General features: G+C 33.0%; 5 protein-coding genes across 9 annotated transcripts in view; 2 read left to right on the forward strand and 3 right to left on the reverse strand.

The window, feature by feature from the left end:
- The first annotated feature begins 2,238 nt into the window (after positions 1-2,238).
- Positions 2,239-4,408, forward strand: mTTF (mitochondrial transcription termination factor). Of its 3 annotated transcripts, none has more exons than XM_088182801.1 (6): positions 2,239-2,690; positions 2,762-2,937; positions 3,002-3,098; positions 3,137-3,318; positions 3,382-3,532; positions 4,069-4,408. In XM_088182801.1, the coding sequence occupies exons 4-6, from the start codon at positions 3,260-3,262 to the stop codon at positions 4,279-4,281; spliced, it is 423 nt and encodes a 140-aa protein (XP_088038927.1). In that variant the 5' UTR covers positions 2,239-2,690; positions 2,762-2,937; positions 3,002-3,098; positions 3,137-3,259; the 3' UTR covers positions 4,282-4,408. The 3 variants fall into 3 exon arrangements, with proteins under 3 accessions (XP_088038927.1, XP_088038926.1, XP_088038925.1); XM_088182800.1 differs by having other exon boundaries at positions 3,149-3,318; XM_088182799.1 differs by having other exon boundaries at positions 3,165-3,318.
- Positions 4,409-4,447: 39 nt separating this feature from the next.
- Dph3 (Diphthamide biosynthesis 3) lies at positions 4,448-5,011 on the reverse strand. Its single transcript, XM_088182803.1, has 3 exons — positions 4,831-5,011; positions 4,689-4,763; positions 4,448-4,619 (listed from the first exon to the last, which is right to left on the reverse strand). Exons 1-3 carry the CDS (start codon positions 4,933-4,935, stop codon positions 4,542-4,544), a joined length of 258 nt encoding a protein of 85 aa, XP_088038929.1. The 5' UTR covers positions 4,936-5,011; the 3' UTR covers positions 4,448-4,541.
- A 2,223-nt stretch (positions 5,012-7,234) lies between these two features.
- Positions 7,235-11,327, reverse strand: Noc3 (Nucleolar complex protein 3). The gene is made up of 11 exons (XM_088182312.1): positions 11,202-11,327; positions 10,887-11,140; positions 10,652-10,824; positions 10,331-10,578; positions 10,107-10,272; positions 9,509-10,032; positions 8,526-8,707; positions 8,242-8,450; positions 7,995-8,176; positions 7,704-7,933; positions 7,235-7,638 (listed from the first exon to the last, which is right to left on the reverse strand). Exons 1-11 carry the CDS (start codon positions 11,208-11,210, stop codon positions 7,416-7,418), a joined length of 2,400 nt encoding a protein of 799 aa, XP_088038438.1. The 5' UTR covers positions 11,211-11,327; the 3' UTR covers positions 7,235-7,415.
- An 832-nt stretch (positions 11,328-12,159) lies between these two features.
- On the forward strand, positions 12,160-16,707 carry LOC148236397 (protein phosphatase methylesterase 1). The gene is made up of 9 exons (XM_088183533.1): positions 12,160-12,468; positions 12,533-12,731; positions 12,792-12,901; positions 12,972-13,126; positions 13,193-13,283; positions 14,532-14,597; positions 14,701-14,922; positions 16,188-16,345; positions 16,411-16,707. Exons 1-9 carry the CDS (start codon positions 12,395-12,397, stop codon positions 16,566-16,568), a joined length of 1,233 nt encoding a protein of 410 aa, XP_088039659.1. The 5' UTR covers positions 12,160-12,394; the 3' UTR covers positions 16,569-16,707.
- A 42-nt stretch (positions 16,708-16,749) lies between these two features.
- MICU3 (Mitochondrial calcium uptake 3) overlaps positions 16,750-19,643 on the reverse strand; it is an 87,894-nt gene continuing 85,000 nt past the window's right edge. For all 3 annotated transcript variants that reach the window (XM_088183531.1, XM_088183530.1, XM_088183532.1), the window contains 4 exons: positions 19,327-19,621; positions 18,240-18,467; positions 18,012-18,169; positions 16,750-17,843 (listed from right to left, as the gene is read on the reverse strand). In XM_088183531.1, the coding sequence (XP_088039657.1) occupies positions 17,772-17,843; positions 18,012-18,169; positions 18,240-18,467; positions 19,327-19,621 (753 nt within the window). In that variant the 3' untranslated portion in view covers positions 16,750-17,771. The remainder of the gene's footprint in view (positions 17,844-18,011; positions 18,170-18,239; positions 18,468-19,326; positions 19,622-19,643) is intronic.

The raw sequence follows: 19,643 nt of genomic DNA on the forward strand, positions 1-19,643 counted from the left end.
CGTGTACCTCAACAAAATCTAAAAATGCTTCTTCGATCATTTTTTTCTTACTATTAAGATTCACATCGACATACCTGATTACTCGGGCAAGCTGTTACCGATGTTTTAGATCAGTAGTTGAATCGACCAAGATACAGTAATAAAGGTGATCCAACTTTCAGTTTCTAAACTTTTTTTAAAACAACAAAAAATTAAGGATATTCGTTTTTTTATTAATCGAACAATTGCTGTATTTTATTAACTATGAAAAATAATGTAAATTAATAGGTCACCTTCGGATCTTTTGCAGCAGCCAATCCTTGCGATGACTTTTTCGTACATTTTGGGCGGTATCTCGACGGATGATGGTTTTTAGGTACTCGAATGTTTTGGATTTGTCTGCGTAGATACGATCTTAGCGTAACCCCACAAAAAACCTAACGGCGTTAAATCGCATGATCTTAGCGGCCCGTTGATATCACCAAAACGTGAAATAATACGACCTGGAAACTTTTCACTTAAAACATCTAACGTTGCACCCGATGTGTGGCAAGTTACCCCATGTTGTTGCAACATCAATATCTTCGATTTCGTGCCAAAAAGAATCGGGTTTCATGCGCCTATAGCTCTCACCATCGACTGTCACAGTCCGAAATTCATAATTTTCAAAAAAGTAACGCCCAATGACGCCGCCCGACTACAATGTGCACAAAATAGTAACTTTTTGGCATGTAATAGGCTCTCGTGAAGCTCGTGAGGATTTTTCTCACCCGATGTGCGGCAATTTTGCTAATTAACATTCCCAGAGAGATGGAAATGTATCTCATCAGAGAAAAAGTTTTGTTTTGAAAAATCACAGTCAACTTCCTGCTACTCTAAAACACAATATGCGTAAATTCTTCGTTGGCCATGGTCTCTGGGCTTCAGTCCTTGTATTATCCCTTTGTTCAAGTCCAGATGCAAAATGCGCCAAAGGGAACTATAATAAAAGACACAAAGTTGCGAACGCCGATTAATCAACAATTCCAGCTCTTCGTCTACACTTTCACTTACATCCAAGGCCGGTCCTGGATACCTGGCCGCCCAGGTACAAACCAATTTTTTAAGCCCTCTTGTTTCGTTAAATTTTAAAGGCCACTTATACGAAACCGTACAATAAAATTTGTGTGGCAAATAAGATGTCAATTACGTTAATTTACTAGACATGTGTGATTTCTTTTCAGCTTTTCTCTCTATTTTCCGACCTTCTGCTCCGCTTTTTTCTTAACATGGTTGAAAAAATATTTATGACTTTTATAGACCAGAAATAATTAAATTCTTAATTTAAAGAGCCTATTAAAAAGTACGTCTTTTTAATTACACTCTGAAAATATAAAATCAATTGACAAATTAAATATTAGATCAAAAAGTCTAGACTACAAGAACTGTGATATGACAAAACAATAACTCGGGAAGCGTCGCAAAGAAATATATAATAAAACAGTATGGGGGCCAATATAGATTTGTTATAGCCAAAACTGGTCGGCGTTGGAGTGGCATTGTTGTGACGGTTTTCGTTCTCTCTACCGGCAAGCTTGTAAGGGTTCGGACGCGTGCCGTCGCGCGTCCGCCCCACCTTGTAATGTAAACACTGTAACCGTCAATAAATATATTACTGCAGCGGCTCAATCTGTGTCTCATTGCCACCCGCCATCATCACCGCCCCTAAAACAGTATATTAAGTTAACTTAGAATCTTCGTTTGATACGATAAAAAAATGCTTTCGTAATTTACAACAAACTTTAACGACGGGATGGTGACGGGTGGCAATTTGCACAATTTGGGCCGCTGCAGTAGTGTTTTTATTAAAGATTAAAGTTGTTTACATTTGAACGGGGCACGAGCCCGAACAGGTCGAGGGTTGACAGGCGAGAGACATAACCATCACACCAGTGTTACCCAAGTGCCGCCAAGTTTTAGCTATAACAAATCTAGGCTCTCACAAAACCAATACAAGTACTGTTGACATCATTTTTGAAATCAAAATATCGAGTATTTTGTATATTATTTCTTTAGTTGTATATGTAAATATATAAATATTCTGAGTACCTTAAAACTGTAAAAGAATAACCGCCGTAGATGTACGGCGATATCACTCAAAGAATTAAACTCACATATCAAATTTAAAAGAGAAAAAAATATTTTATTGAATATTTTTTATATAATAAAAAAAAAGAGAAAAGTAATGATTGCATATTGCCTCGTTATGGCCAAATAAGCATTATGAAGTTTGCTAAATTGACAGTGTGACATAACCTCACTATCCCCGCTCCCGTATTCTTTCGTAAACAAAAATATTCGATTTAATGTTAAACCAGAAACGAATCACACTATGTTAAAGCGATTAATTAACTTTCGTGTCGTATTTTTAAGACCACACAATTTATCATCAGTACAAACTAACGAAAGTATAAATGTTGTAAAATATATTCACAGTAAATCTTATAAATTAGCCAATTTAAAGAAAATTTCCGATGTGGAATATACAAAGGATATATTAATGGAACGGCTTAATTTGAACAGCACAGAGTCCAATAAAATCGTCAACTCTAATAGTAATATTTTGAGCAGCGATAGTGAAATTATTATTGAAAATTTGAAAACCCTATTTGACTACAATGTTACCCCTAACATTATAATAGATAATATATGGCTGCTAACAATTAAACCTGGTAATGTTTTATTCATTTTAATATAGCATTTGAGTAGTTTAGTTATATTTTAATTATGGTTTCATATATAGATGAACTTCAAAAAAAATTGATTAATTCATCGAAAGCCCACTTTCAACATATAGATCATTCTATACCATTCTTAAAAACTCCTTTAAAAAAATTTAATAAATTATGTCAACGCATTGAGTTTAATATGAAATTTGAGCACCAAAATCGGTTATATTTTCTAAGCGAACAAATGAAGGTAAGACAATTTGTTTCAAAATCATTTCTTCAATGTGATGATTGAAATGATTGCCATGTTACAGATTGATCCATATCCTCTAGCAAAATCTCTTTATGGAAGAATATTCATATATTTTATAGATTTCAAGCAACTTCAAGATTCCCTTTCTTTATTATTGAGTAAGTTAATTATATGCTTTATTTATTTATTTCGATAGAAAGTTGTATAGGTTTTATATGTTATAGGCATTGGTGTGAAACCTGAGCAGATTTCAAATGACTGGTGGGTTTTACGGTATAGTACCAGTTTTATCGCTCATAAATTAGGTATAACCAAAGTTATGGAAAACGATAAGTTCAAAACTTGGATGGTAAGATGCCCCGAAGATGTTTTAAATAGGTAAGTGTAAATTGTGACGATTATATTGTTTCGTTTTTATTTTCGTATATCCTTCATTTTTAGATCCATCGATATTACTCTCACTTCTAAAAAGCTATTGAATAAAGATAAATCTGTACAGAACTACATGGCCAATAGATTGAAATGCTCCGTTGAAACTATTGAAGAAATGTCTTTATTTGCTGCGTCTATAAAAACAGTACGCGTCAAAAAGGTAGTATTTTAAAATACTTAATAATTTCAACTTCAGCTTCAAATAAATATAAATACATATGATACGATGGATTAGAGAAGGAATTGTTACAATCATACAATTGCTTTCTTCAGTATCTTCATCTTTTTCAATGTTTCTGGGACATAAAACTCATCTAATTTACCTAGATTTTTTAGATTATGAAAATGCAGTTGTCTAAAACAAGACAAAAAATAATTGAGAAATATGATCATTACTTTTTTGTCGTCAAAAATATTATGTCTGACAGTTTTACAGGCAAGACATAAAACTTACTACTAGAGAACGTAGATGTTCCAAAAATCCAATCTAATACTGTTAGTTGATGGATAAAATTAACTGAATCTTGAATATTGTATAGGAGTTATTAAGAAATCTATTATCTCAGATATTCTGCAAACAATTAGTATGCTATAAAAAGCTGTGTTATCTGAAGAAATTTTATAACTAATAAAAGAAAAATATTTTTGACTCGTTATTAATATGCATTTAAAAAAAATATGACATTTACTCAACAGGTGAAGGATGTGATAGATTACTTATTATCAATGGGATACTGTGAAAAAGACATCATCATATCCCCGAGAGTTTTTGCACATTCTTTAAAGACAATTCAAAACAGATTGACAGAACTTTGCGAAAACAAATCACGACCAAATAATCTCCACGTAATATGCGTTAGCTCACGGCAATTTAGAAAATTTTTGCAAAGTCGTAGCTATGCCAAATAAAAAACTAAAGAAGAGTTTTACGACTAACTTTACATATGTATGTAATTTTAAAGATCAAAATAAAAAAATTGTTGTAAGTCTAATTGTTTCTGAAACCATATGAAATAAAATATATTTTCACACTGTATTTAGTATTTTACAATTACTGCTCATCAAATGTAAAAAAAATGATCAATTGTTTTATTTAGTCATATTTTGTACAAAAATATATTAATACATAAAATAATATGCAATATTTACATCGTTCAAAAAAAATCAAATCACAACGCTTTCATTGCTTCGCATATCCTTTTTTCATCATCTGTTGAAATTTCTTCTACTTCGGCTTGATATTTTTCCTATGAAAAATTAAAACAGTCACAAAAGCACAATATAGATTAATATAAAACATTGGTCAAGCTACTTACTAGGTCATATATAACTTTTATAATCAAAGAGCAACTAGGACAAGTAGCTACCTCTTCCCCAGCAGCTAATTCATCCTATAAACATTAGTAATAAGCGTGATCCAGTCAAAAATAATATTATATGATTTTACAACAAAAAAACCTTAGATATTTGAAAGCGGTCGCCACAAGGACAAGGATAATAGTATATTTCTTCTTCTTCGTCGTATTCGAAGTCTTCTATTTCTACTTCGTCGTGGAACGCCATTTCGTTAGCTAACGGCGAAGTGCTCAACTGTCATGGTATGCACATGGCACTTGACAGTTCAGTCGCTAATGGCCAATATTATGACGTTATGGCCAAAAGTGTCAATAATAAATTAAAAACTAAGTAAAGATGAGATTTATTTTTAAAAATATACAAAGTTTTGAATGTATATATTAATAAATAAAAAACAACAATTTTCTTAAAAGCCTCAAAAATAATGGTAATTTTCAGCGGCAATAAAAAGGTAGTATCAGCTTGTTAACCAATTTATTAACTACATTTTTGTTGCTCTGATATTTGTAAAAATTGCACGTATTTTAATTATACATCTGCGCGTGTATCTCCATGAATTTTCAACAATTTGAGCACAATTTGTTATTTAGCGACGGAAGGTGACGGGTGGCCATTAGACACAAATCAAGCCAATGCAGTAGTATTTTTATTGACGAATTATAATAGCTACATAGTACAATATTATTACGGTTATAGTGAATAAGGCAGCAGGCCGGACTCGCAACCGGCCGTTGCGAGCCCGCCAAAGTCTTCCAATAGCCACGCCAATACATATAAATTGACCTTCTACAGTCGCAAGTCAGTACTCACAGTCGATCAGTCGCTAGAACTAGTATCGTATTATTTCTGGAGCATCCGCCTCATCGTTTCCTGGCTTCTGCTAAAATTAGCGCCCCCCTCCTCTCTGAAGGGCAGGCGCTTAACCCTTAATTTTACGATAATGCTAGCAGTGTTTTGAACCGGAAATGAACTGAAAACTGAAAAAACGTTATTTTGTTCGATGTTCCGTTTTTGCAATATTCATACGAGCAATCGCCTTGTGAGCGATCGATTTGTGACCAATATTAGTATGAGCAATAATTCACGTGACCAATCTTCCTGTGATCAGTTGCCATATTCACCGTAAATCGGCCCCCACAATTAAATATTTATAATTTTGTAGTAATCAATATTGAGCGGGCAATCCTCACATAATCAAACAATAAATCAACTAAGTCGCTTTTTATAAATTTATCGTAACATAATCAATACCTAAGTATTTTAAAATTTAAATAATTTAACAATGTTATGTTCAAAACTTATGTTTCCTTGACCAAAAAATAAAAAGCATTATTTTTAGCAAATTCAATATGGCGGCCAACATAGAAAGTACGTAATGTTAAATCATTTATTACAAAAGAAAGTTCGTCAGCGAATGACTGTTATTTTCTATATTTTCAAAAATATTAGCATAGTTTTAAATCGTATTAAAATCTTGGTAAAAAATGTGTTTTTATCTATGGGTGGTTAGATTTTACACTACATAAACGTAAAAATATGTATTGTTCTGGTTGAACTCAATTCGAGTCTTGCAGCTTCCGTGAATTTTTTCTCCCCCCCCCCCCTCCTATGTCACAAGATTTCATTGAGCCAAACTCATTTGTTACACATTGTCACAATTTCCTTTCCCCTTACCCTAAACCTATGACATAATATATGGAAGCCGCCTCTTACCATATTGAATGTAACGAATTTTAAATGTTTGACGACCACCATAAATCGACACAGAAAAAAATCGTATATTAGTTTTTCATAGTTACGCGACAAAAAAATAGTCTGCCAACGAAGGCAGAAAAGCTATTTCTCAACATATGAGTTTCCAAAAGAAACAGTCAACAATTTTTATTTTTAATCGGTATTTTGATGTTTGAGTGAAATTATATATTAAAAAAAAGTGTTATCTAGATGCACAGACCAATTATTTTTTTTACTATGACTCTTTGTAAACATTGAAATAATAATTTTAGATGGTTTTACATGTCCAGTTGAAAAAATAACTGTATTTAAAAACGAGAATTGGATAAATATAGATGAAGCCAATCTATGCTTAAAACTATCTTCGGACATTTTACTACTATTATCTCACGAATCTCCAACTTTTTCACTTAAACTTACAAATCAAATGAAAGGATGTATTAAAGACAATATTATACTTATAGTGTACGAAGAACAGGTATATTTATATATCACATTATTTAAATATAACATTAATACAATTTATTTTATATAATTTGATATTACATTATTTCTGATTATAAGGGAGTTCTAAATAAACTAAAAATGAAAATAAACTGCAATGAAATAGAACGCGTACAACTTGCACTGGATAAATATTTTCCGATGCAAGTTATAACATCGTTGAACACCGAAGATTGCAGTCAGACGACGGTAGAACCAAATATTCAAGAGTTGCTCCGTAACGAGTTGCAGAGATCGACGAATTATGATAGTCCAGGTTTTTATATAATTTCTGTCCTTAAAACATTTTATTTTGTTAATAAAATGCTATGTTTTAGCTCTTCTTTTTCCTCCTGGGTTCTCATTCGATGACTTCATTAAGACTTGTATAACGGATCCGTCGTTTCCTGATTTGGTCAACCAAGTAGAAAAATCGATACATAAATTATTACATTGATAATAAACGCTCGTTAAATTTCACAGTCATTTATTTTATTTTGAAACACTTCAGTAAAGTCAAAAGGGCCGCACAATTTTTTGTTCGCCATTTCTATGCAATAGTTTTCAAAGTTGGGATGCGTGTAGATGTGACGCCCCGGTCTAGTCTTTGCCGTGACTTTCTTCGGAGGCGGTATCGACGGCTTAAACGTCATTTTTGAACCGTCATATTGTTCAAAAAGTTGTTCGGCCGTTCTAAAAATTAGTATATATTAATGAAAGGTTTTGAAAATCATTGTTATTTATATCGCTAAACTTACAGTTTTCCAATCTCTACCGGCAAGCTTCCTTCGCCTGAAGTAGGAACACCGTTCATTAAATTCAGCGCTATCATACGGACAGTTGGATGATAATGCTGCCGAAGAGCAGTTAATTCGTATAGAGCCGTAGTTGAAGCGTTACAATATTCAGGTTCCATTAAATACGGGTCGTAACGCCCCGATCCGATTTCTTGATCCAATTCCAACAACACATCGGTAGCTTTCGATTGCTAAACATTTAATAAAATACGTTAAAATTTAATTTTCAATATGTATTAATTAAATTATTACTTGTAACACTGTCTTGATTATTCCTAAGCATCCGAGTGTGCCATTATGTAAAACTTGCATACTCAACGTAGTGGCTCGTTTGATAAACGCTAACAAAACTTGCTGAGAAACCTTCTTCCGTCTTTTAATTAAAACGCTCGTCAGTGTTCGCAATATGATAAGCAAATCTGCATGATTTCTACCTATAAATGAAACATTGCCAATAATAAAATATAATATTAAATTTAATTGTATTATTATATATTACCAGCATTAATTGTTAGCAAATCTTTGTATAAATGTGAATAGAATCTAGTTGGATCTATGTTTAGCACATCTCCTTGACCTGATAAAACAGCGAATACAGTTTCCACACAATGTAAACGCTCTCTATATCCTAAATCTTCATCTCGCAATAATCCGTGCAGTACGTTGACGAGATCCGAGAAGAATTCTATGTTCATCACGTGTGCGAATCTAATTGAAAATATTAATTGATATGGTTTATAAATTTTTTAAATAATAATATAAAATATTATATTTTATTCATACTTCGATAATCCTTCTAAAGTTGCACTCAAAAGTTTAGAATTAGGTGATCGTTTCAATATCCTAAAGTAGATCATGAATACAACTTTTGTTATTTCCGTCAAATTTTGTTGTTTACTTTGCTTGTTTTCTTCGGCTTTCGTCTCCAACATCTCTTTTTCAAGTTCCTTGAGCTTCTTGTTTCTCTAAAAATAAATAATAAAAATTTAATGATGCTCACAATTAGAAATCAAAAAAAAACAAGAATTTTAAGCCTAATGGAAAAACCCAGGTAAGTCGATTATAAATATCATTCTAAGTATGTATATGATCATCCTATATTTTTATTCTGACAGTATGCTATTTTTATTTTAACCATTTGATATTTATTCTGACCCTGAATAATATAATTATGTCCGTTCATTATTTTAATTCTTATCACCCTATATTTTTATTCTGACCTTATGCTATTTTTATTCTAACCATCTAATATTTATTCTGACCCTGAATAATATAATTATGACCAGGCTGTTAATAAAATTCTGACCATTTTATTTTTTAGAGCTAGTGTTCTGCACTGTTCGAATAGATTCATAAGTTCTATTAACGCTGTGTGTGCCGCTAACAAGTTAACTTGTTTTCAAATGTACGTCTCCCTCTAGGGCCAGGAACGAGTTAACGTGTTTTTTCGAATCTCCGACTTACCACCTTAAATTATTTGCATTGGTCAAAAGATCAAACACTTGAGGGAACAATGAACCTTTCCCCTTCCTTAACAAGAGACATCTGTAAATAATTTCTCATTTATCTGAATCGTTTGAATATAAAATATTCTTCTTGCATGTACTATCAGATGAAGAAGCGAACTGGAAACCACTACACCTAATCGTTTATTAAAAAAATTGAATATACTTTGGTGTTCAAGTAAATAAGTACGAAGTGAAAATAGATTCTTGAATTTACAACAGGTATGATAATAATTTATATATAAATGATTTTAAATTTACCTTTCTTTCTTTCTTCGACATACTGATGAGCCTCTGTTTATGTGACATTTGCTTTTTCTGCTTCATCTCCAACTTTTTTTCAACGTCCAAATTTACGTCTTTAATTCTTAACGCCATCATGCAGTACAAAACCTCGCAATTAACATCGTTGGATCTCGTCTTGACGAACTGATTAATCTTCCTCACTACCGTCAGAGATATGAGTCCTCGTCTATCATCCTTGAAAACTGTTTTGAAGCATTCATTCACAGTGCTTCTAACGGACGGATTTCTATGATTCAAGAACGGAACCAACATGCTTCCAATATTAGTGGAATAATTGAAATACGGATGAGACACTAGGAGATCGCACATGCAGGTGATGGCGACGTTGGCCAATTTTATATTCGAAGCGCTGATCTTCCTGGTGTCTCCTTTCTTGGTCACTAAGAACGAAGTCATCTTTTCGAGACGCTGCAAGTATCGTTTGTAATGACCTAATAGAGCTGTCTCGAATTTGTTAAGAGCTAGGGTATCCTTCTTCACTAAAAATTTAGATAAAATATTATACTATTTAAACTGCAACTTACTATAGTACATATGTACATGATTTACTAACATTTAACTTCTCCGAAATCTTGTTGAGTGAATTGATAGTCTGGCAGTATGTCTTTGAACACTTCTAACGCGGACACCATCGCTAGTTTCCTAACTGTCAACAAGTTTTCACTTCCTAATTTATTTTTATCGTCCATCAGATAAAATAGAGTGAAAAAATTGCTCAACTAAAATAAATCATTCATTAAAAACCCATAAATTGCAATCTATCATAGAATGCTATACCTTCAACTCTGGTGATTCAAGTAAACCGGAACATAGAGAACCAATCGTAATTTTTTTGTTCTGTACGTCTTCATATCTAGCCAACATAATATCAGTGGCAGACACTACATTACTTTTATCTAATGTTTTTGGAGTTTCATCTTCTGCATCTGAATCTTGATCCTTTCCTTTAGATTCATCTTCTTCATCCGATTGTTCGAATTCCATTTCTTCTTCTTCTTCTTCTTGAGGAACATTACTTTTCAATTCTAAATTGAAAACAATCTTATTATCACATCTTTATGTATGTAGTTACATAAAATAAATAAATAAAACGATTACCGTCAGCGTCAATACTCCTGGATTCAAATCCGTGTTTAGTTTTAATAGGCAATAATTGTTTAGTTTTCTTCTTTTGTTCCGGCATCGGAATAGTACTTTCATATTCGGATTCCATATCGTCTTCTTTCATTTCTTCGTCGTCTTTAGACTTTCGCTTACGATTTTCTCTCGCCCTATCGAAAGCATATATACATATAATTTAATTTAAATGCAATAATTACAACGCAACACTCACTTTGTTTGGGCAGCAGCAGTCTTCAACAAATACTGCAAATCTTCTTCTTCCATCATCTCGATCATCTCGTCTCCTTGAACCGATTCATCTTCGTCGCTGTGATTTTGAGTCACAGTAGCCACCGGCTTTTTAGGCTCCCTATTCACGATTTTTCTCTTTCTGTGCCTTTGCATTTTTATTTTACCCTGTTTCTTTAATTTTGTTATCACTTGGTTACTGTGCTTCGCCTTGCTGACTTTCATCTTACGAGAATTCTGGACAAAATTGATAAAATTATGCGATCTTTTAAGATTTATAATATAAATTAAGACTTACCGTTCCCATTTTGATAGATTGTATTTAAAAACAAGCTAGTTTATTATATAAAAACAGAGATAATATCCACACGTGCAAGCGACAGTTGCAGGTTAAATGTATAAGTTTGACGTTTTTCAGTCAGTCATAAAAATATGGCACATGGGTCTTAACAACTTTTTATGCGTTCATGTTTTAAAATAATATTTTATATAAAAATAACTAATTCGAATAGTTGTCACATTTAAAAAAATGTTAGAGGATATTCCAATTTATTTAAATTAAATAAAGCGTGAAATTAAAAAATATAATCATGTACTATTGACAAAAATACCGTTTTTAAAGGCAATCCATTTAAGAAAAAAAACACAAATTTAAGGATACCTTTGGATTTTTTATAGTAGCTTTTCTGCAAATATGCTATAAATATATCGGGCGGTAAGTATATCCTCTTTTCTCTCGCATGGATTCGCTTGTAATGTGTGAGCGAGATGCAAGAGTACGTGTGACAGAACAAGAAAGCTAGGGAAAGGTGCCTCACGCTTTCACGCACGCATCAGACGGCGTTTCAATGGTGCGCCATAATTTGTTTGCCTAGATCTACGTCGAAGCGCAGAATATTTTGAAGACTTTTGCCCCCGAAGCTCTTCCTATATTATCTTCGCTCAGTAGTTTTTTTCATATTGCACAAAGCGTGGGTGTAGCTTTTGTTCTGATAATAAATTACGCGTGTGTTGTGTTTTGTTTGTTACAGAGCTGTGTGTCAAATGCATAAAGTATTTTTTTATATTTTTTAAAGTAATTTATGTTTAATTTTTATAAATAAGTTTCTTATAATTTATTTTTGTGTGCATGCATAAGCAATGAGAAAAAGGCAGGTTTCTCGACAGTCTCGACAATCGATTTATATATTTAAAATAAATGAAAATTTCCAATTTTTATTTTTATGTTATGGCAATAAAGTGTACTTTCTCCGTTCGCATTTGACAAATAAAATATCGTGCGCATGCGCATAGTCGATATCGCGTCGCCCATTGGAATCTTGTGTGTGTATACTATTTATGTCAGTTCTATTGACGCAATAGTTTTTCGGGCCGAATCGAAGTTATCGATTGTGGACGAATCGGTGAAATATTCAGTTATCCTCGTCGCATAATGCTATATATTTATTTGGTGAAAAAACCGGCGTTTTAGTTTGGCTTCTATAATAAACAATGTCAGATCTGCACAAAAATGTCCTTAAGGGACGTCTGCCCCCGAGATCGCCGGCGTCATCGCTCTCGTTCAAGTAAGATCGTCTTTCGTGTCAATCAGTCACGAATTAAATTCTAATTCGATATTAAACGTCACAGAAACGAAAGAAGCAACTCTCGAACGAGAGATTATACTCCAGTGTCGTGGAAGCACTATTATCATGAGTATCGAGACATTGCAGTTGAAGAGAATACGTTCCGGGTGTATTTGACGACTCCGCCCGACGAACCCGATAGACCGAGACTGGTGGTGCTGCACGGAGGAGGCTATTCCGGCCTGAGCTGGTCTCAATTCAGCGTAAGTGTACCAAAAGCGAGTCGCTTTTTATTTTTTTATTTAATAAAATTTATTTTCTAGGAAGAGGTCACAAAGATGGTTCATTGCCAAGTAGTTGCGATAGATCTTAGAGGTCACGGTAACACCAAAACCACCGACGAAGACGATATGAGCGCCGACACGTTGACAGAGTGAGTTTTAAAAATCTTGTAGTTTATTAATTAGCTTTGAGTTCCTTTTTAATTGTTCAACGTTTTACAGCGACGTAGTTCAAGTGTTGGAGACTTTATTCTCTGAGAATAAAGTACCTATTGTACTCATCGGTCATTCGATGGGCGGAGCTATAGCAGTGAGGGTTGCTAATAGGGAATTGACTTTACACCTCTTGGGATTGGCTGTGATAGACGTTGTGGAAGGTATAAAATAATTTACGCCAATTTTCTTGTCCGCGGTATTGTATCATATATGATCATTTTTTGCAGGTACCGCATTGGAATCGTTGTCTAGTATGCAAAGTTTCTTGAGGAGTCGTCCGTTACATTTTAAAAGCGTCGAACATGCCATCGAGTGGTGGTAATTATTGTTTTTATTTTATCTACGATGGCTGTTTGGAAAGTTCAAATCGAATACATATAATGAAAATTAGGAAAGTAAAGATAACAAGGTTTTATATTTTAATGGCTAAAAATTCTCTCAGGCAATTGACAAAAATGGCATTTTATATATTTTTTAACATCGTAATATAATTTCTTGAATATAATAAGAGGTACGAGTTAACCCTTTCTAAGCTACAAATAAATCTAAAAATTACCTACCGTTGTGACATATTTTATGCGAAATATTTTAATTCGGCATTAAAAATTATTAAAAATATCTACTCATAATATTTACCTGATAATTAGTCGTGTTTTCTTTGCTGCTCAGTGAATTCAGTTTAGGTCAAAAGTAATAAAATCGTACCATCGCAGTGAAAACACTCGTTTATCTAACATTAAGACTTTTTATAATAATATTACTAGTGAAAATCGAATAAAGCACATCTAAACCGAATTTTGACCAATAGGAGAGCGCAAAAAACAATTATCCCCTCTCAGAAGTCAAAAATCCACGTCAAAAGCAATAAAATCGTGCCGTCGCCGACACAGTAGGAACGCTCGGTAACGAGCGTTCCCACTGCGTCGGCGACGGCACGATTTTATTGCTTTTGACGTGAATTTTTGCCTTCTGAGAGGTGATAATTGTTTTTGCGCTCTCCTATTGACCAAAATTCGGTTTGATAATACTTAAATCAACCCTCTTATATTAGAAGTCCATAGTAATATCGAGAATGATAGCTATCATATTTTTAAAACATAGTGTCGTAGTTTTAAAACGAAATGCAGACAAACTGTAGAGCAATATGTGAGATGCAATGTCTGTCTGTATCAAGAGACCACCATTGAAATAATAGCCAACAAAAAAAAATGTGTCATCAAAAATAGGAACCTCGCACTTAAAAATTATACGACCTTTTTGTTGCGATTAAGGCTTGGTATGTCACAGTATTGCCAATCTAAAAATTAAATTTGATTCTCCTTAATTTGTATCGTATCTTTCCTTTCTGAATATTGTTTATATTATAATTAAAAGCAAAAGAGTGATGTTTTTATTTCAACAATGTTCCAATGCTTTTATATCATAAAAATTATTATTGTATTTTTAAAATGGGTGTCTATTTAAAGTTATCGATTATAAACCAAAGACATTTCCAAACAGTTTGTATTAGAATATATTATAATATTAATATTTTTTTCTAACGTACATATATATTTACCATTGTAGTGTCAGGAGTGGCCAAACGAGGAATTTGGATTCAGCGCGAGTCTCCATGCCTGGTCAAATTGTGAAGTATGCAAATATGTTCTTATTGAATATTTACACATATTAAATGTCGTTACTTCAGTCAATCTAGATAAAAACTCAACTTTTGATGAATGCTATATTTTTTTAGTTCAAAGACAGGTCTTCTGGCATCATCAGATTTGGATATGAATGAATCGTTTGAAGAATCAGAGTCTGAGCTTAGTGTGTCGGGTCCTCCGGCGAAGCGCCTCGCTGGAGTCGTTCTCAGCGATAGCATTGCCGAAGAACAAGACGAAGGCGAAGATTGTGGAACTGATGGTATGACCGCTTTCTCTCGACCTGCACCTCTACAGATGAACGGCGCTAAAAAGTTAGTATTGTTTATTTTTTTCGTGGTGAGTCTCTCTAATCTCTGATCTGAGCAAGCTTAATTTTTTTTTTAATTTTGTTTATTATACCACAAAAAATAGAATAAAACAAAACTTATTTAAGTAATTGCTTTACGGAAAATATGACTTAAAAAAACTCAAAACGTCCACTGATCGATCAATGAGGGATTTTCAAGTTTCGTTATAAAATTTCCTGAAATAGAAAACACTCTTTCGCTGGTAACGTAGTGGGTTGAATAATTTTCAGAGCATCAAATAGAAAATCTTTTTGTCCTTTTGTTTTTGTACTCATATATGGAATTTTTGGTACTCATTGTTTTCGAACTAAAAGTTTTTTCTTGAGGTTCTTCAAGAAACTTTTCAATCTGAAGCAGTCAGGTCGTGGATCGTCGTTTACGCTTCAATTTAACGTTATTTTCGACAGTGCTAGTCAATGATTTGTGATAGGACGTTTGTACAGCGAACTGTTCAAAGTGGCCCTTATGAAACCTTCCAGTAGTATTCTTGACATGTTTGACGGTGAACCTTGTTGTTGTAGCTAAACCCTTCTACTAGTCGTCGATATTTATCCTCGAGCGTGTGTCCTGGAGATGGTTGCCAGACAGGAGGCGAGGTGTAGTGAAGATGTGACCCGAGCGTCGAGGTGTAGTCAAGTCAAATGTAAATGTGAGCTTTTGGCACTGCCTTATATTTCCAGTCGGGTTCGCAAAAGTATCTCCACTCTGCGCGTTGGAGGTGGTAGCAGAGTTGCGGCGTCATTGTACAACACCGCTTAGTTCGCGTGCAAGGCTCAGCGGGACTTCATTTTCGCATAGGCTGCGTCTCCGGACGGACGTTGTATCTGGGTCGCTATAAATCAATTCCTCCATTGTTCCTTTAAGAGTAAGGCTTCATTGTCAGAATTTGTTTTTAAACAGAGATTCGGATATATTCTAGATAATATATTTTCAGATAACTTAACGATTTCATTTTTCGAAGCAAGTGAAAATATTGTAAATCTATTTGTATTATAGTAATATTTCGTAGATTTTTCAAACTCGGTTTTTAAAAACTTGTGGTCTTCTGTGTGTACTTTATAAGCGGAACCATTGTGCTCTCATACTGTGTATGAATGATCAATGTATTTTTTAAACGAATACCGATAGTAAATAAGTCAATCCAAAAATGAAATGATTTTGTATTTTTACTTTCTGAATATCTCATTGTAATTCATAATATTGGAAGGTTAACATTTTTTGTTTTTCAGTTACAACTGGAGAATAGATCTTTCTAAAACAGAACGTTTTTGGTCTGGATGGTTCAAAGGATTGTCGTCTGCTTTTCTCGAGTGCCAAGCTCCGAAGATGCTTCTGTTAGCTTGTATCAGCGGTTTAGATCGTGAATTGACCGTAGGGCAGATGCAAGGTATGTAGATTTTTATCATATAAATATAACGGTAAAGCGACTTATGTTATTTTTTTATATTATAGGCAAATTTCAAATGCAAGTATTGACAAAATGCGGTCACGCCGTTCACGAAGATTCTCCGGATGAGGTAGCTCAAGTCATTGCTACTTTTCTGATCCGCCACAAGTTCACCGAGCCCGCTTCCTCCGACCACTGCTTCATATCCGTTCCGGGATGTTGAACGTTTCACACATCGATTGATTTTCAACTCATTTACTATTTATTTTAATAAATATTTAGACTGATTTTAATCATCATGTATCAAAAATTATATTGTACACGCTTTTGAGTTAGATTAATAAAATGATTTATTTTTCTCACACGGTTATTTCTTTCGTAATGGATAAATTCAATAAAACTTATTCAAGCAACTTTTGTTTATTTGCAACACTTCAAAATCGAACAAATAACAATAGTTAACGCCCAAATTGATTAGTAGTTAAGTTAACAAATGTAAATAAAGTTTTTTATAATCACTTTAAATAACAAATTTGTGCACAAAAAGTGACATATCCATTAATTCAAAAATAACGATCAACGTTATTATAATATATTATTATGTACAAAGATTCGCTAAGGACAGATTGTTTAAAATGCAAACAATAAATATACTCTTATACAAACATAGAAAACCATCAATAAAATAAAAGCTAAACTTGTTAGATCATATTTGTTTAAAAATAAACTACCGTCTGTCCCCTTTACATAATAAATAATGTAATATATCACATTTTAATAATGTAAAAGCACCTATGTATATTTAGTTGTAATAAGAAAATCACGTTGATCATATTATATATACAAATATTTTTAAGTACAGTCTAGTTATTAATTTCATGTCAAAATATATAAAATAGTACCAAAAGAGTATTTTAGAAATATTGCAATGTGCCAAATTTGTATTATATGAATTATAAAAGATTATTATATAAAATAGATTAGGATATTAGGTTTTTATAATATATACAAGGTAGCCAATAATTTTTTTAATAATTTATTTATGCCTTAGAGGTTTTTTTGGTCAACCCTGTATTGATTATGAAGAAATAAAGTATTTTAAGAATGTGGCAAGTGAGGCCATTAGATTGAATATAATAAACGTTGATGTTATAATCTATATAAGAGGAACGTTGTTTAATTCACTAACTGTTTTTTTCGTTCGGATTATATATACAAATATTTTTTACAATTTCCTAGTTGCCATAATTGAATCAGAATCAATTTAAAGTCATGACAATGCACTACAATATTTAACAGTATTATATAATTTAATTTGACTAAGCAAAAAAAAAATCTATAATCCAAAGATTTACTAAAAAAAATGAGTATATATTACTTTCAGAATAGTAAATGCGAGGTTATGAAAAAAAATTGTGAGATCGTCTCAACCAACAGCTTTCATTTCTTGTTTGATGCAGCTCTTGAAAGCTTCCCAACCTTCATTTTTAGCATAAGACTGAAAAAATATAAAATTAATATTATATTTATAATAATAAATATTTTAACATTAGATGGACAAATGCGTTTTTTATATATTTTCTTAATTTTACATATCAGCAAAATATATAAGTAATATTTTATTATACTCATTTGTCCAAATATTAAATTTATTTAAGGTAAGTACTTTAAATCCCCTGTGCAAACGATCTTTCATTATAGCGATGAACTCTTTGTAGCTCAATAAACCATCTCCGTCTTCGTCGAATATAGCGAAGACCGTTGATACTAAATGGTTAGATTGACTTATTCCGGTGCAGATCTTCACGGCTCTTTGGAACTCGTCTTAAATATAAATAAAATTGTTTGATAGTTTTTACTTTTAAAATTGAATAACAAAGAAAATATACGATACCTTTAGATATCGGACGATCGGCTAATGTGTACATCCTCATAGCGATGGCAAAGTCTTCTAAGTTGTTCAAAAACTGACAGAACACGCGGAACTCTTCGAAAGATATGCCTTTTTCGTCTTTTACTCTATCCAAAAGCCTGTCCAAATACATGTCGTATTCGTCTGTGTCTAAGTAAGTGTATCGCAACAAAATCTTGGCAAAGTCCACTTCGGAGATGGTGTCGTGTCCTGTTAAATAGAATAAATAATTTAGTCATTAGAAAACAATTTAAATAAATTCTAACATCGAAGTAATCCAAAGATTACAGTCAAAAACATTGAGATGCATCACGGTTGCCATATAATTACTGACAAACAAGATGCTTTTTCTAGAATTATGTGTGAGGACGGCAATACAAAAAATCAAAACGGAATTATATAATTATGGACTAGAATATTATTTTTTGTTTAAAAATCGCTCATTATTTAACAATGATATGGAGGACGGTATCCTTGCCACTAAATGTAGTAAATGTTTAAAAGTATAATTGTGAATTATTAGTCAAAACTGAGACATAATAATATCTATACAGTAAACCCCCCTATAGCGTATGCAGCAGTCCCTCCTATTGCGTTCCCCCGTATAGCGTAATTTTTGTTACTGTTTGTCCCTTGACTTTGCTAGACGTTTTCTGTGACAGGCGAAACGCCGCCGCACTATAGCATTCCAGGGATATTAAATTAAGTAAGAAAGTATTTATTTTTGTATAGCTAAGGAAAAAATCATGGTTCAATGTACACGTTTTTTCAATACATTATGTATACACTTTTCAGGGGGTTTCAACCATTTAAATTTTTATAATAAAATTATTTATTATAAAAAATTTTGATTTGCTGATTTCGTTAAATTCACAAAATACATTTGAAAGAACCTAAACTTAAATTTTGTATGGGTGCCTAGTCCCCCTTATAACGTAGTATTTCTATAACGAAGTCCCAACCTCTACGCTATAGGGGGGTCGACTGTAGTCTCCTATATGTTTATGTATGTATGTGTAAAAATCAGATTATATAAATAGAAAAGCAGTTCAAAATGATACAACAATACCTTTAGAAAATTCATGAAATTCAAGTTCTAAGACTTCGGTCTGCAGGTTCTCCATGAAGCACCTGAACCCTTCATACTTCAGTTCGTTAGTGCCTTTCTTGCCAAAGAAGTGGACGGTTAGGAGTGTATCGACCTGGTGGCGTCTTTGAAGCCCTTGCTCGTCATCAACATAAGCCTCTACGGGTTGTTCTTTAGGTGCTGAATTCGGATCTGTTTGTCCGTCTTCGGCGCCTGCTTCGCCCTCTTCTGTCATGCCACGCTTTCCTTTCCAGGCATAGCTGAAGATCTTCTCCATCTATAATAAACCAATATACATC

This window comes from Plectrocnemia conspersa, unplaced genomic scaffold (assembly GCF_051122295.1).
Source record: "Plectrocnemia conspersa isolate PC_06_02 unplaced genomic scaffold, ASM5112229v1 ptg000003l, whole genome shotgun sequence".
Taxonomy (NCBI): domain Eukaryota; kingdom Metazoa; phylum Arthropoda; class Insecta; order Trichoptera; family Polycentropodidae; genus Plectrocnemia; species Plectrocnemia conspersa.